General features: G+C 48.6%; 1 protein-coding gene across 1 annotated transcript in view; it reads right to left on the bottom strand.

Annotated features, from left to right (window-relative positions):
* LOC147709382 (calpain-2 catalytic subunit-like) overlaps positions 1–16,289 on the bottom strand; it is a 213,799-nt gene that overhangs the window by 183,414 nt on the left and 14,096 nt on the right. The window contains exon 2 of the mRNA XM_086927965.1: positions 4,331–4,400. Within this exon, the coding sequence (XP_086784091.1) occupies positions 4,331–4,400 (70 nt within the window). The remainder of the gene's footprint in view (positions 1–4,330; positions 4,401–16,289) is intronic.

Below are 16,289 nucleotides of genomic sequence, written 5' to 3'. Positions count from 1 at the left end.
TGAACCAGTAGTGTGTGATGTCTGGCCAATTCACTGGGCTTGGATTCACCACCCTGGTTAGACGTCCTACATGACGAGGCTCCGCCAGATGGGTGGGCTGATAGGATATCTAACACATATCTGTGTCTTGTGACCATTTGGCCTGGTTCAGTGCAATCCAAAAGGGTCACTTCATTAGGACCTCATAGACTCAGCTACGTCGTTTAACAGACCTTCCGACTCTTTATGTTTGTTGTAGCAATCTCTGGTCTTCATTCTCTCTCTGTTCTGAATCCCTTTCCCAGTGTGTTTGTGCCTGAAGGCATTAGTTGTGCTAACGCCTGTTGGGTTTATCCCCGAGTTCCTGTTTGTAATTCCCCACTCTGTTGGTTGTCACATTGTGTGCCGAGTAAAGTCTGCTCCTAGTCTTTGAATTATTGTGTGGATTTCTTTAGTGCTGCTTCCGATGTCGTTTCTACATATTCCTTCTGATCTGTTGGCATCACCAGGACCTTCCGAGTGTGTGGTACTTCGTTCCTACCTGTCAGCTCGCTCTAATTACTTTCCAGTTTCTACATTTTTCTCTTGCCTCTCGGCTTGACGGCTTTGTCCGTTTTCTGGCTATGCTTTTTATTTTGGGTTCGGACGGATTTCTAAATCTGATGACTGGGTTCAGTTTCCACTGTGACATCTTGGTTGTTCTCCATTCCAATTAGATGAGTGGGAAAACAAAGACAAAAACAAATCTTCAGTCGCCTCCAGACCCTTTGTGTCTTACTGGTCGCGGTGTTGCCACTGTGTGACTACCTGTACACTGAATAGGACAGAATCTAAAAAAGCATGTTCTGTTGACATCAATCCAAAGTGCTTTCCCTAATCTAACGTAGACAACTCAGAACATACCAGCAAGTCTCACCGCTGATTAACAGGTTACCAAGTGCCCCTGCTTGTTTTACAGGTCTCTCTGCTTGCAGCCAGCTTCTGTCCCCTGCAGTTCCAGTGACCTCCAGGCTTAGGTAGCCTGGTTCACACCTGGTATTATGATGCCAAGGATTACTTTCCTATACTACAATCCCTAATCGTTGCATTTGGCTCACTGATATAAGATCTCCGTGAGCGTGGACAAGGACTTTGGTGTGGGCAAGGCCAAATTGTAAAAGGCAGGTGTGCCACAGGAGGGGCACAGAGTAGAACAGATTAAAATGGTTCTTCGTTGTGTGGCTGCGGCTTAGGAATAGAGCCATGTTCAGCATGTTATGTTATACTTTTATTTGTATAGCGCACGGCTACTCAGAAAGAGTGTCCCGGCGCTTTATGTAGGCAGCTCAGCAAATTAAAAAACATAACAGCATGAGACAGCATGGTGTACTGAATGGACAAAGAGGAGTCTTGGTTGGGGTGTTAGGTTTGTAAACAAAGCTGGACCCTAATTAGTCAAACAGATGTTACGGGTTAATAGTTTGCTGTTTTGAGAGAATGAGCTCTGTCATGAAATGAGATGTTCAACAAGCATTGGTAATGCCAATAGGTCTTGCTTTAAAGAATGGTGTATGGTATTGTGAAGTAATAAATAGCATGGGAATGGCTATGCGTTTGTGTGAAGAACGGTAGAATAATGTTGGTGTAGGTTAAAAAGTGACTATTGGCCTGTGAAGCCAGACCTAAAAATCCATGTAAGTTAATGACTGTCCTCCTCCCATCTGTGCTGCTACCAGAGAAAAACAACATAAATTATCTAGTTACCTAAGAAACTTTAATAGCATTACAGAGTCATGGGTGCCACTGAAAGTTCAAGCACAGCAGCTACATATATGACAGAAATGTTTCCAGCCGTGAGGAGGACAAGCAATTTTTTGTGGAAACACCACAAAACCCCCAATAAAAACATACTCCTGGCTCTCAACAAGTGGATTGAACCAAAGCCCCTCTCCTGGTGATTTTCTCATTATTGTCTGATGACAGCTGCACTGTCAATCCAGATCATAAAAAGGAGCTAGAAGGAGGAAAAACAGAGTTGAGTCATAAGATTACATTTAGGTAAGGGGAAATAGAATATGTTGAAAAAGGTGTACAGCAAATTAAAGGGCAGAAGGAAGAAATTATCAAATCAATAGAGGACAACTGGATGCTATTACTAAATTGCTTGCCTCAGTAATTGAAAGGAAACCATCGGAGGAGATTAGATTACGTATGGATGTTGAAATTCTGAACAAAGAGGTGGCTAGATTTTTCCTCCGGTATAAAAAAGGTATTTGTGACATTGTTGATGAAGAGTTACATTCTTTACAACTTGGGATCTTACTTCCATGTGTCTTCAGATAACTTCAATTTAAGTCCTTACAGCAGTTATCAAATTCAGTGGGATTTGTTATTTTCCTTTCTACAAGGATGCCATTTGGTTTATTTTCAGTAGTATCCCTGTTTCAGACTGACAGACACACACAGATGTATTAGGTTCACTAGTTCGCTACCATTTAAACAAGCAACAGCAATACCGATAGGTCTGTATTTAAAGTGCAACAAAACAAACATGCACAAATGTGCGCTTGTTCTTGCTTGAATGAGTTGTCTCTTTATAGCCAGACCTATTGGTATCGCCGTTGCTTGTTTTTATCTGTGCCTCGCTCGGTTAAGACTTGAAAGGTGCTTCAAACTATAATAAAAATATAATTGCCATCAAAAAACATAATATGCTGCCAACATTGAAATCTAACATGCCCATAGATTATAAATATGTAAAATATGTCATGATAAAAAAGGGGGAAAACAAAGGAATTCCTTTGCCTCATCACTGCTTCAAGCTCCAAATACTGAAAAATGCAACCGGATGTGAAATGGTGTCCAACCACTCAAGGCAAAAGAGGAGTGTCTTTTACAGTGTGTTGTAATGTGTGTGTTGTTGTGTATTTGTTTCGAGTAGTGCGGACATCTGGGCCTTAGCTAAAGTGGTCTGAACCAGGATCCCAAAAATTAAATTAAATAACACCACAAAGGCATCACGCATTCACATGTGATGCACATGCATTATCAATGTTAGGACATATGACTGTAAGGCAAAACAGCCCACAATAATGTATTTGTTTTTGTAGTAGTTGTAGAGCCAGCACATTGAGAACACAAGCTGTGCTGCAGGCTCTGTGAAGAGCTAGGGTTTGCTTAGGTGGTGAGTGGAGCGGACGGGGTCGTGGAAGGGCAACACAGCTTTAGGAACAGGGCGTCAGACTGAAATGGATGAATGTGAATTCAAACCTGCAGGAGACCAGCCCCAAAGCTTTCAATGCAGGTCAGCTGGTGTAGAATTTGCCAGGTTGAGTTAGTGGCTAGTCCAACCTGAAGCTGACCAACAGGGACCGTTCTTACTTTACTTTAAGGCACCTTAGGAATGTATACCATTCATCCCTCCCAAAATCGGACTATGGGCTAATTTTCCTGATGACTGCTAGGTGCAGTCTTCTTCGCTTTACATGGAGTGCTAGATGTCGACCGACCAGGAATCTCCGGCACTCCTGCTTATGAAGCTCCTCAAACACCCCCATAAAAATACTGAGGCCAGAGTGTTGGTCCAGCCCAACTTTCAGTCCTCTCTCACATGACAAAGCAATGAGCCAGAAAAGTGCCAGCAAGACACTGCAGTGGGACTAGCAGCTGCATGCAGAAAGGAACATAAGGCACAGCAGTCATCAGTGCGCTGTCACCGGCCTGGAGGGACGAAGGCACAAAGGCCCTCAGCCACAGTGAAAGTTAAGGGCGGTTAGGAGTGTCAGGAATGAGCTACAAGGGATCCTTATCTGTTCAAAATGCTTCATTTATTCCCTGAGAGCTGGAAGAGTGGCACCTAGAATGAAGAGGGGGTCTCGGAAGGAAGAGGAGGGGTCCCGGAAGGAAGAGGAGGGGTCCCGGAAGGAAGAGGAGGGGTCTCGTAAGGAAGAGGAGGGGCTTGTCTGAGGTCATAGCAAGTGAATACGGTTGTCAGATGACTATGTCATCAGGAACACCTTATTCCCTCGTGAAATATATTCCAATGCATTCAGTGGATGTGAACCAGGATTAAACCTCATATCGCATACTGTGCTCTTAGGCCATGAATGGAAAACTGTGTCCCTGAAGACTTGGAGTCATATGGTAACCGTACAAATGCAGCAGCAGTCAAGGACATACCAGAGAAATTGTAGTTGGACAACACAAATATCAAAAGTGAATATAATGTATATTCAGTATAGCCATACCATTGGACCGGGTTCCTAGGATCACAATGTTAAGCCCAAAAGGCATAGTTTAGTCTTTATAAACATGGATTATATAGTCTGATAATCCAACTGAAGTCGTATTTCCCGCCCTCAGTGTCACTCACCCAGCGCTCCTTGGCAGATATCAGTCCGAGTGGCTCCTCCGCTGATGAACTGGGGGTCTGAACACATCTCCTGCAAGAAGAAACAGAACTCCATCAGTAAGCATGGCACAGGGCCATCCCTGCAATCACGGCTCAGTTGGTTGGCTCCGCCCACTCAGCAATCCCAATGATGCTGCACACGCCGCAGCCCTCACTCACCATAACTCACCCCAAATCAAGGCACAAGTAGCAGGCCTTCCACAGTTTCACAGAAACCCTCTTTTACGAAAAAATTAGTCCAAGAAACATCTCAGAATAAGGTAATGATCTAAAACAGGGATTTCCCAATGTCAGCATTTATACCGAAACCCGGACTGGATCGAGATTGGATCTGCTCCTTCTAGACCTAGGCTGGATATCACTGGTTCAAAGGATGTGTCCCTGTGAATGGGACTTCATCACCCAAAAGACAACTCACATATGCTGACCACCGCCCCCCACCGGGGGCATCAGAAGAGTGGCTGAGAGTAACTAAGTTACAGGGAGACACATCACTCATGCTTCATAAAGACATTAAAATGTAAGCATTTAAGTAAGTCTTCTAGTGTACATGCGTGCAATGCTTTGGGGCACAATTTTTTGTAACCTCACTTACCTCTCTTATTTATTTATATTTTGCAAACACCTTCACTAAAGTTATAAAATACAATGCATGTTTCAGCCTCTTTTAAATTAACGAGGTCACATTTTTCAGGCATGCAACCCCTCGGTCCACATACTACGGGATTGTATACGAATGCAAGATATCAACAGGGCAGGCTGTATTATAGAAATGTATATGCTTTTATGGATCTACATTGGTTATTTACATGTGCATACAGTACACTGGCCCTTTAGTAAGGAATTGTAGTACAAGGCCTTGCAGCTTGTGTGATGGTATCTTTGGATGTCCTGGTCCATGTAAGGTACTGTAAGCTGTGGATGAGTGGGTGTGAGGTTAATCGATGGATGGATATATACAGGATCTAAGATCCATTTGGATATTTAGAAATGGATTTGATATCACTGGCTGTGGGTGTATACATTATCAGGGCCGGTGACCTTTACTAATTCCTTGAGGACCCCTTAGGTCAGTTATAAATCGGTTTCTGGTGATCAGAAATGTTTTGAGCTCTGTAGGGATGTCTCTACAATGTAAGGTATTTCTGGGCTATATTGAATGTATGGGAGATGTTTTGTTAACTTGCCTTTGTGTGACGTATCTTGGTGTCTAGTGCTCTTGGAAGCCAACTACGTAGACCTTATAGATGCTTTAAATGAATATGTAGTGATCGGCCTAATATGTTCTGTTCCATATTTGGGTGTGGTGCATTTTCTTGATATATATTTTAATGTGCCAAAACACCTTTCTTAAAAAACACTGGTTAACATGGAATAAAGTGTCTAACCAAAGCCGTTTTAGCAAAGTCGATTTTCTTTATCTACATCAAGTCTTTCATGGAGCTGGTTCAGGGCGATTACTGTTTTTATCCCTTTTCAGTATGGTGTAGGTTATTTTCACATTTATTATGTACATTTTGAATGTTTTTTGTCTTCGGATTCAGGGTCCAGGTATTGCTTGCACCCCTTTGATTATTAAAAATCAAATCACAGCATTATCAGTGGGTATTAGTATGGCACGTCTGTGCATTGGAGCTCATCTTATTGTACTGTTCAAAAACACAAGACATGAGCTGGGAGAAGCATGAAGTACTTTCTTAAAAGTGAACCAGTATTCAGAGGTGTATGGGGGGGGGTGTAGTAATGATGACACGCTGGTAAGTTGTAATCCAAGTAGGTTTACTCACAGGTAACATCAATAAGTCCTTATCAAAAGGTATGTCATCATTAACAGATATACAAGTCCTGTAGGTAGGCCTGTAAGCGGATATCAACAGCCCCACCAGGAGCAGCCTGCAAGCTGCTCAGCCCCTCTCACCAACGTTCACTCCTCATCCACTCACCAACATGACAGCCAGACAGAGACAGACAGACAGTGTTCCATGAGCCTCAGACTTCACGGAAGGCCCCAGCACCTCAAAGAATACACGGAGAATTGGGACGAAGATTCAGTGCGGTGGTCATAAATGCCTCTAGTTTGAAAAATACAGACTGTGGGCTTCTGGGCTGTACACTCCTCCGTCCAACACAAGCATCTACCTTCTTGCCTTACATTACCAGCGCCTTGAGACCCTTATGGTGAGTAGTGGCGCTTTACAAGTCACGTGATTACCTGTTAAAGGGCAACAATTTTCCAGGGCATCCTTTCTTCCCTCATGAGCTACTCTGCACCAAAAGTGGGGTTTTTTTAACCTAAATTTAAAGATTTTCACTTTTAAAGGACTAAAATCTAGAATACTAAAAAGCAAATTAAATATATAAACATTTGTACAAAAATTTAAAATGGCAATAAGTGTACCTGCTAGGATGATAATATACAAATAACACCTTCGTCTGGGCTTTTGTTGCAGTGGCATGGCTGTTAGTTGGAAATCGATCCTTATTTGCCCTGCCTGAGTCTGTGTTGGTGCTACAGAGACGGACTCACAAAATCACGTGCGAGTACAGAAAACAATAGAGGTACATACTCTTTTACGCACTCTTACATGCCTTTGTGACTCGGGCCCTAAACATCCACCCCAACCCATTAGTAGAAGTCCAAAGAGGGCACAGTTCTTTCTATTTGTACTAATCGTTTAAGATTGTACCCAATACTTCCCATTTCATTAACATTTTAGATGTCATAGAGCACGTAAAACAGGTTCTACAGGAGTACTACTTCCTGCACTCCAAAATGCTTTTGTTCATGGCCCGCATGGCTTTACTACGAAGCGGTGCTATTACCTATCATCTATGGTGGATTCACTAAATACTCCTTAAGTGGATGTGAATTGTAGTTTAATTTAACTGTGGAAATTACAGACCCATCATTCATTACTCAAAAACTTGCAATTTTACAAATAAAGCTCGTAATTGCTTCTAGGAATCCCCAGGTCCTCTGTCAGAGGAGCAAGGTCCTTCTTGAAAGGTGCACAATACATGTTTGTATTTCAAGTTGAATGCAATACTGTCAGGCGAATTGAAATGAGTTCTCAGAGGGCCAGCCCCCCCACTGCAACACTTCAGGGAGAGGATGTAGCCTAACGGCTAGGGCGGTCGATCTCTAATCTGGGGAACCGGGTTCGAGTCTCGGCAATGACGCTCAACATCCTGGGATTCTGGCCAAATCACTTAATCTCCCCGTGCCTACAACCAATAAATGTGTCCTTGTGTAATGCAATTGGTGCTCGTGTAAAGCGCTCTGATACCAGATACCTTTGGGTCAAGTTTGCGCTATATTAAACTACCAAAACAAACAAAAAACTTCAGTTCATGGACATTCCCCACGCTGGTTCTATGTCTAGCGTGTGCATTACTCCTCTTCAAGGTTTTTCTGTTCCTTAGCACAGCTGTTCTGCTTCATGAACCACCAGGAAGGAGGGGCGTTTTGCCTGCATAGGACTACAAAGGAAATCAACTTTCCTGTAAACAATATTTTCACCCTTTTCGAGGGCCCACCAATACAGTTTGCTTGCAGAGATGAATGGACTTTTCACAATGCTGCATATAAAGCAGACTTGGTAAATTATGACAATTCACAGCTTTGCTACGGACTTATAACACCAGAGTGAGACCCTGGGTGCCTCAGAACGTATCTGGGATGAACCAGGCTAGGCTGGTACATAGGTACTGCCAGGAATCCGCCTTCTGGGGTTGAGGGTTGTGGAAGAGTAGTCTTTCTTCCAGTGCATTGATGAGGACAGTTTGTCTGTTAATCAGGTCTGTAGCTACAGTCACATGTAAACTTAAACACGTGACTACTCAGATCCCTGCCCCAGCTCTGAGAAGCTGCATGATCCCCAGCACGTTTCTCCTCAGCCTGGCTCTTTACCCGCTTCTGTCAGCTGCCTTCGAAGATGCTTTCCAAACGGATCTCAACTGTATTCTACGCAGCCTGATGGAATCACAAAATGGCCGCCGCCTTCCCAATCAAAATCGGAAGCTCTCACTTACACATTAGTGCTTATCAAGGTAGATTACCTATAACACGTTCATAGTTAAATAAACAAAGTAATAACTGATCTTCCCAATGGAACTCGTAAGGATTTTCATACCTGGACATTCACTTATTTCAATAGACAGGATTCTAAATCCTAAACCCCCAAAATATATTTCCAGGGCACATAGCAAAGGGTCAATAGAAAGCAGCTGAGCTCCCCTTATTTCTTCTCCGACTCACCTGCGACACTAGAAAAGGCCCTTCCAGGAAGGTTAAGCTGTGGGAGAGTGACTGAAAGATATAATTGGCTCCCAGGGGCACGCCCTGGCCTCGCATCCTAGCTGCATCAGCATCTCTCCGTCTCCTGGAGCACGATATACTTAACAACTATGTATTATTAAACAGTTTGTCAGCGAGCAACAGGGCGTTACCAACAAAGGGAGAACCAATAGCAAACAGACATCATTGTAGAATCAATACTGGTGCAAGCTAAGGGAAAGTAGTGACATGGTGGCGATACTGGACTTGCCTGAAGCATCAGGATGTTATGTGATTGTCCATCAAGTTACGTATCCTTCTATGGATACACACAGAGCGAAGATGAAATTGCGCACACCTAGCACCACTAAGGCCCTCGTTTCACGATACAGCCAGCGCCATTCCAGCCTGCCAAGTGTATCCGGGAATGAATAACTGGATCTGCAAATATAATGCAGCACCCTGAGACCCCAGAGCTTTATATGGTACTGAGGGGGCTGAAAGCAGGTACTGCTCCCAGGTCCCCCCCACCCCATCTAACACCCCTCCACCAAGCTCCCCCTCACCAAGTTTCCCCCCCCATCTACCACAGCTCCACCAAGCCCCCCCTCACCTACTTTGCCACCATCTACCACCCCCTCCACCAAGCTCCCCCTCACCTAGTTTGCCCCATCTACCATCCCCTCCACCAAGGTCCCCCTCACCTAGTTTGCCCCATCTACCACCCCCTCCACCAAGGTCCCCCTCACCTAGTTTGCCCCATCTACCAGCCCTCCACCAAGCTCCCCCTCACCTAGTTTGCTCCATCTACCACCCCTCCACCAAGCTCCCCCTCACCTAGTTTGTCCCATCTACCACCCCCTCCACCAAGCTCCCCCTCACCTAGTTTGTCCCATCTACCACCCCCTCCACCAAGCTCCCCCTCACCTAGTTTGTCCCATCTACCACCCCCTCCACCAAGCTCCCCCTCACCTAGTTTGCCCCATCTACTACCCCTCCACCAAGCTCCCCCTCACCTAGTTTGTCCCATCTACCACCCCCTCCACCAAGCTCCCCCTCACCTAGTTTGTCCCATCTACCACCCCCTCCACCAAGCTCCCCCTCACCTAGTTTGTCCCATCTACCACCCCCTCCACCAAGCTCCCCCTCACCTAGTTTGCCCCATCTACCACCCCTCCACCAAGCTCCCCCTCACCTAGTGTGTCCCATCTACCACCCCCTCCACCAAGCTCCCCCTCACCTAGTGTGTCCCATCTACCACCCCCTCCACCAAGCTCCCCCTCACCTAGTTTGCCCCATCTACCACCCCTCCACCAAGCTCCCCCTCACCTAGTTTGTCCCAGCTACCACCCCCTCCACCAAGCTCCCCCTCACCTAGTTTGTCCCATCTACCACCCCCTCCACCAAGCCCCCCCTCACCTAGTTTGTCCCATCTACCACCCCCTCCACCAAGCCCCCCCTCACCTAGTTTGCCCCATCTACCACCCCTCCACCAAGCTCCCCTCACCTAGTTTGTCCCATCTACCACCCCCTCCACCAAGCTCCCCCTCACCTAGTTTGTCCCATCTACCACCCCCTCCACCAAGCTCCCCCTCACCTAGTTTGTCCCATCTACCACCCCCTCCACCAAGCTCCCCCTCACCTAGTTTGCCCCATCTACCACCCCTCCACCAAGCTCCCCCTCACCTAGTTTGTCCCATCTACCAGCCCTCCACCAAGCTCCCCCTCACCTAGTTTGTCCCATCTACCACCCCCTCCACCAAGCTCCCCCTCACCTAGTTTGTCCCAGCTACCACCCCCTCCACCAAGCCCCCCTCACCTAGTTTGTCCCATCTACCACCCCCTCCACCAAGCCCCCCCTCACCTAGTTTGCCCCATCTACCACCCCTCCACCAAGCTCCCCCTCACCTAGTTTGCCCCATCTACCACCCCTCCACCAAGCTCCCCCTCACCTAGTTTGTCCCATCTACCACCCCCTCCACCAAGCTCCCCCTCACCTAGTTTGTCCCATCTACCACCCCTCCACCAAGCTACCCCTCACCTAGTTTGTCCCATCTACCACCCCCTCCACCAAGCTCCCCCTCACCTAGTTTGTCCCATCTACCACCCCCTCCACCAAGCTACCCCTCACCTAGTTTGCCCCATCTACCACCCCCTCCACCAAGCTCCCCCTCACCTAGTTTGTCCCATCTACCACCCCTCCACCAAGCTCCCCCTCACCTAGTTTGTCCCATCTACCACCCCCTCCACCAAGCTCCCCCTCACCTAGTTTGTCCCATCTACCACCCCCTCCACCAAGCTACCCCTCACCTAGTTTGCCCCATCTACCACCCCCTCCACCAAGCTCCCCCTCACCTAGTTTGTCCCATCTACCACCCCTCCACCAAGCTCCCCCTCACCTAGTTTGTCCCATCTACCACCCCCTCCACCAAGCTCCCCCTCACCTAGTTTGTCCCATCTACCACCCCTCCACCAAGCTCCCCCTCACCTAGTTTGTCCCATCTACCACCCCCTCCACCAAGCTACCCCTCACCTAGTTTGCCCCATCTACCACCCCCTCCACCAAGCTCCCCCTCACCTAGTTTGCCCCATCTACCAGCCCTCCACCAAGCTCCCCCTCACCTAGTTTGTCCCAGCTACCACCCCCTCCACCAAGCCCCCCCTCACCTAGTTTGTCCCATCTACCACCCCCTCCACCAAGCCCCCCCTCACCTAGTTTGTCCCATCTACCACCCCCTCCACCAAGCTACCCCTCACCTAGTTTGCCCCATCTACCACCTCCTCCACCAAGCTCCCCCTCACCTAGTTTGCCCCATCTACCAGCCCTCCACCAAGCTCCCCCTCACCTAGTTTGTCCCATCTACCACCCCCTCCACCAAGCCCCCCCTCACCTAGTTTGTCCCATCTACCACCCCCTCCACCAAGCCCCCCCTCACCTAGTTTGCCCCATCTACCACCCCTCCACCAAGCTCCCCCTCACCTAGTTTGCCCCATCTACCACCCCCTCCACCAAGCTCCCCCTCACCTAGTTTGTCCCATCTACCACCCCCTCCACCAAGCCCCCCTCACCTAGTTTGCCCCATCTACCACCCCTCCACCAAGCTCCCCCTCACCTAGTTTGTCCCATCTACCACCCCCTCCACCAAGCTCCCCCTCACCTAGTGTGTCCCATCTACCACCCCCTCCACCAAGCTCCCCCTCACCTAGTTTGCCCCATCTACCACCCCTCCACCAAGCTCCCCCTCACCTAGTTTGCCCCATCTACCACCCCCTCCACCAAGCTCCCCCTCACCTAGTTTGTCCCATCTACCACCCCCTCCACCAAGCCCCCCCTCACCTAGTTTGCCCCATCTACCACCCCCTCCACCAAGCTCCCCCTCACCTAGTTTGCCCCATCTACCACCCCCTCCACCAAGCTCCCCCTCACCTAGTTTGCCCCATCTACCACCCCTCCACCAAGCTCCCCCTCACCTAGTTTGTCCCATCTACCACCCCCTCCACCAAGCTCCCCCTCACCTAGTTTGTCCCATCTACCACCCCCTCCACCAAGCTCCCCCTCACCTAGTTTGCCCCATCTACCACCCCCTCTACCAAGCTCCCCCTCACCTAGTTTGTCCCATCTACCACCCCCTCCACCAAGCTCCCCCTCACCTAGTTTGCCCCATCTACCACCCCTCCACCAAGCTCCCCCTCACCCAGTTTGCCCCATCTACCACCCCCTCCACCAAGCTCCCCCTCACCTAGTTTGTCCCATCTACCACCCCCTCCACCAAGCTCCCCCTCACCTAGTGTGTCCCATCTACCACCCCCTCCACCAAGCTCCCCCTCACCTAGTTTGCCCCATCTACCACCCCTCCACCAAGCTCCCCCTCACCTAGTTTGTCCCAGCTACCACCCCCTCCACCAAGCTCCCCCTCACCTAGTTTGTCCCATCTACCACCCCCTCCACCAAGCCCCCCCCCCACCTAGTTTGTCCCATCTACCACCCCCTCCACCAAGCCCCCCCCCCCACCTAGTTTGTCCCATCTACCACCAAACCCTCAAAGCGCCCCCTGCACTTATTTAGCCCCTGCTCCAAGCAAATGCATGTCAGTTTAGATGTGCTATTCCCCTTCACCCCCCCCTCCCTCCCACCTACAAGCCCGGAAGGGGAGGAAAACATGCAACATTGGCCATGGAATTCCGAGCTGTAGATGTCATTTCCTATTCTGGTGGGCTTAATTTGTGATTCCTAGATCCTTTAAGCCCAGATGGCGGCTGGAAGAAGAGATTTCCCCCGCTCGGTTTCTCTGGACGGCACCTAAATTGGGACCGGAGCCCCAGAGAAGCGAGTCCGAGTTGCAGCAAGATGAATCCATGCTTCATGCTGCCAAACATGGGCGAGTTTAGGGATAACATGGTTGGAAAGTAATTCAGAGTTAATGGGGAATAACCGCTCCACTCCAGTCACCCGGTGTAATGGGGCACGGAAAAGTGCATTGGTTTAGGGATGGAAACTAACTACAGTCGAGTGTGTAAACTCTGGACAGCGGGGCAGGAAAGTGCATGGACTCCTTCACTGGGCGGCCAGCAGCGGCCCTGACCCCTGCATGGGTCACCTGTGCAGGCGGCCCTGACTCCCTGCCTTCGCCAGATGTGACAATGACGTCAAACTGCAGCCCTCCACCTCTGGGTTCAGCCACAGGGCCGCCATTTTACTGAACAGAGTAAGACTGAGCAGAATAAGACATTACCAGCTTGAATGGGGAGACACCAGGCAGCCTTTATAAAAGGTGCCGCAGGTGCATTATAACCAGCGTCCAAGGCCTCAGGACCCCCCTGAACCTTAGTCATTGCTGGTTTTACTGCTATGGCGTTGGCGCAGCGTCCTCGTTTGTGACAGGGCCCATGTAGGGCCGGATAGGCAGTTTATTCCTCTGGTTATTTCCCCGGTGGGCTGGGTCCTCGGTTTGAAAGCCCTGGGCCGTTCCTGGTGTTTCTCCAGCTGCGGGGGTTAATTGCAGCAGGGAGGGCAGGCTTCAAGGCGGAGAGTGAGGGATGGAGGGAAAGGGAAGAGAGAAAGCGATCCGAGACAGAAACGAGAGAAGGAGAGAGAGAGAGTCGATTGATGGAAAGAGGTGGCGGGATGCGACGGGGCTGCTACTGCCCACTAGTCCGGGTGGGCCCGCAGCGCCCTGGCCACGGCGCCGCTGCACACACAGCACTCGTGTAGGCTTCCCTGTGGTTTGACCGCACATCTGTTTCGAGGAAGGATTCTGCGCACTTCAAGCAGACTTCGAACAAGAATGCCAGCTCGCGAGCACAGACCTGCCCAGAGAGGTCTGCCCTTCGAGTCCCTCCTTCCGTGAGGTCCCGTCCCGGGTCTGCAGCTCGATGTAAACAGAACTCTCCGGTGGCTTACGGGGCGCATCGGCGCAAGCCGCGTTCCACGTTCATCCTGGCCCTGCAGATGCGCGAGGGGAGCCACAGAGCGGAAGTGAACTGTCCAGGATCACAGTCGGTCAGATTGTAAGAGCGGCGAGAAACCCAAAAGGCCACGTGAAGATGCAGTAAATAGACCGGACTTACTGCCACAGAGACCGCTCGCAAGATATATTTAAATACTTTCTTTTTAAGACCTGGCATTAGATAAGACCTTTTGATTTTACAAAACTATTATATAACTTAATTATAGGTGCTCACAGTTGCCCATCTATTGTTCTGTGTCACTCACATTTTCCTTCCTCTACTACAGCTTACAGCATTGGGCAATAGGTAAGACCACTTCAGACACTGGCTAACTTCACTGTGACAGCACTGCGTCCCTTCACGCATCGGGCTCATCCACAGGCAAAAGTAGTTTCTTCAAGTGCCAGAGACAGAGACTACTATGGTAATGTGAGCTCTTGGAGACCAAAACATATTTTTGCTTTTACCAATAGATTTTTTTTTTTTTTAGATTGATGAGGGCTAAACAGGTTTCCCAACAATAAAGTTCTGCAAAAACTACAACACAACAAGCACCAACAACGTCCAAAGGCTGGTGGATAAGGCAGGATCTTGAGACTTTGCCAAGGCTTATTTAGAGTTGTACCTCGCACATTGTCTCAAGGTGCTCACATGCTGCAAAGCTTGAAATTCAGGGTCCAACAGTCACCGGGCCAAGGCCGTAAAGACTAACGTCATCAATCGATAATAACTCGTTAGCATAGAGTAGTGATGTCAGATGCGTAGTACAGGCGAGTAGTGAGGTCACAACTAGCCTGAAATAAGGAAATGCCCTGCTGGGTTTATACAGGTTTCCACTCACTAAGAGGCAGCAAAAAACAAATCCCGGGTCTTCTAAAAGCAAACTCATCAGTGAACTACATCGTGGCTTGAAAGTTGTGCCTTGAAATTATTATTTACAATGGCCGTAAATTAAAAACAAAAAATAAGGCAGCAGGACTAAAACCACCAATTCATAGACATCAGAAGAATGCATCTGAAAGAGTTCAGGCTGTGCTCCTGCAGGCAGGCAGGAGGCGTGACGTGGAGGCCTTGATCATCCGCCCTTGCCAGGGGCGGGCGTTTTAGCACATTGACTCAGAGTTGGTTCTGGCTGCTGGCTCGAACCCCGCCCGCAGGAACTCTGCGTTCTAGTCTCTCAAGGACAGTAAACGGAGCACCATTACATTGGGTAATAGTAAAAATGCGTTACAGTGATTCGAAACGGCAGAAGCGCTGGGTAAATTAAAGTTACTGCCATCTTTCACGAAGTGCAGCCCATCGAAGGGTACGGATGGGAGACAGGACAGAATTTCCCTCACCCATTCTTAACCTGCAACTGATCCGGCAGGCTCAGTGAACACGCGGGCCGGTGGCGGTGTAGGGTTACAGGTGTGGCAGGAAACACATCACATCGGGAATTCCTTTCAGCTGAACCTGGCTGACAGGTTTCTTTCTAAACACCGAATCGAGGGAAAAAGAAAAAAAAACACAAAGGGAACCCCACCCACAGGCAGTGCAGTGTGTCACAAACCCACAAACAACGGAGAGGCACTCCGGGAACAACGCCTTCAGGAGTGCCAGGCATGAACATGAATAACTTGTTTTTACTATGGGCAACAGCAACAATGTAAGAAGTGCAGAAAAAGATTCACTCGTTGATACTTCCTACTGATTGTACCACTCTTTACTCCCATTAGATTTTCCTTTTCTCCTTTGGTGAGTCATAAAAAAGTTCCACAATGTGGTTCTGCTGAGTATTTTACGCTATGAAGAGAAGTTCTCACTGTGAAAGGTTGATGGCGAGTTTAGGGGGTTTTGATGACTGGGTGTGGGTGTCCGAGCAAGGGCTGTGGGAAGGGTATAGGTTTGGTGGACAGGAATGTTAATATGGAAAAAGTAAATGCTAATGTGAAAAACGATGCATTCATGCATGCGAAAAAAATGAGGTCTTTATTAACGAATTTGCCTGTTGTGAACTCCACATCCATCCAGACTTGAAAATGCATAGTTAGGCAAGCACTGAGGCCTAGGCTCAAGGTTATTGATTGACAGGTCACATGTGGGATGGCACATAGCGGCAGATAAACACACAAATAGGAAACCTTAGATCAGTCCTACAGATAGGCGCAGAAAGACTACAATGGTCAAGGGAGATTGGCCCCAATAGAACACACA

Source organism: Lissotriton vulgaris, chromosome 6 (assembly GCF_964263255.1).
Source record: "Lissotriton vulgaris chromosome 6, aLisVul1.2, whole genome shotgun sequence".
Classification (NCBI taxonomy): domain Eukaryota; kingdom Metazoa; phylum Chordata; class Amphibia; order Caudata; family Salamandridae; genus Lissotriton; species Lissotriton vulgaris.
Note: the sequence above shows the minus strand (reverse complement) of the source record. Positions and strands in the feature narration are given on the sequence as shown.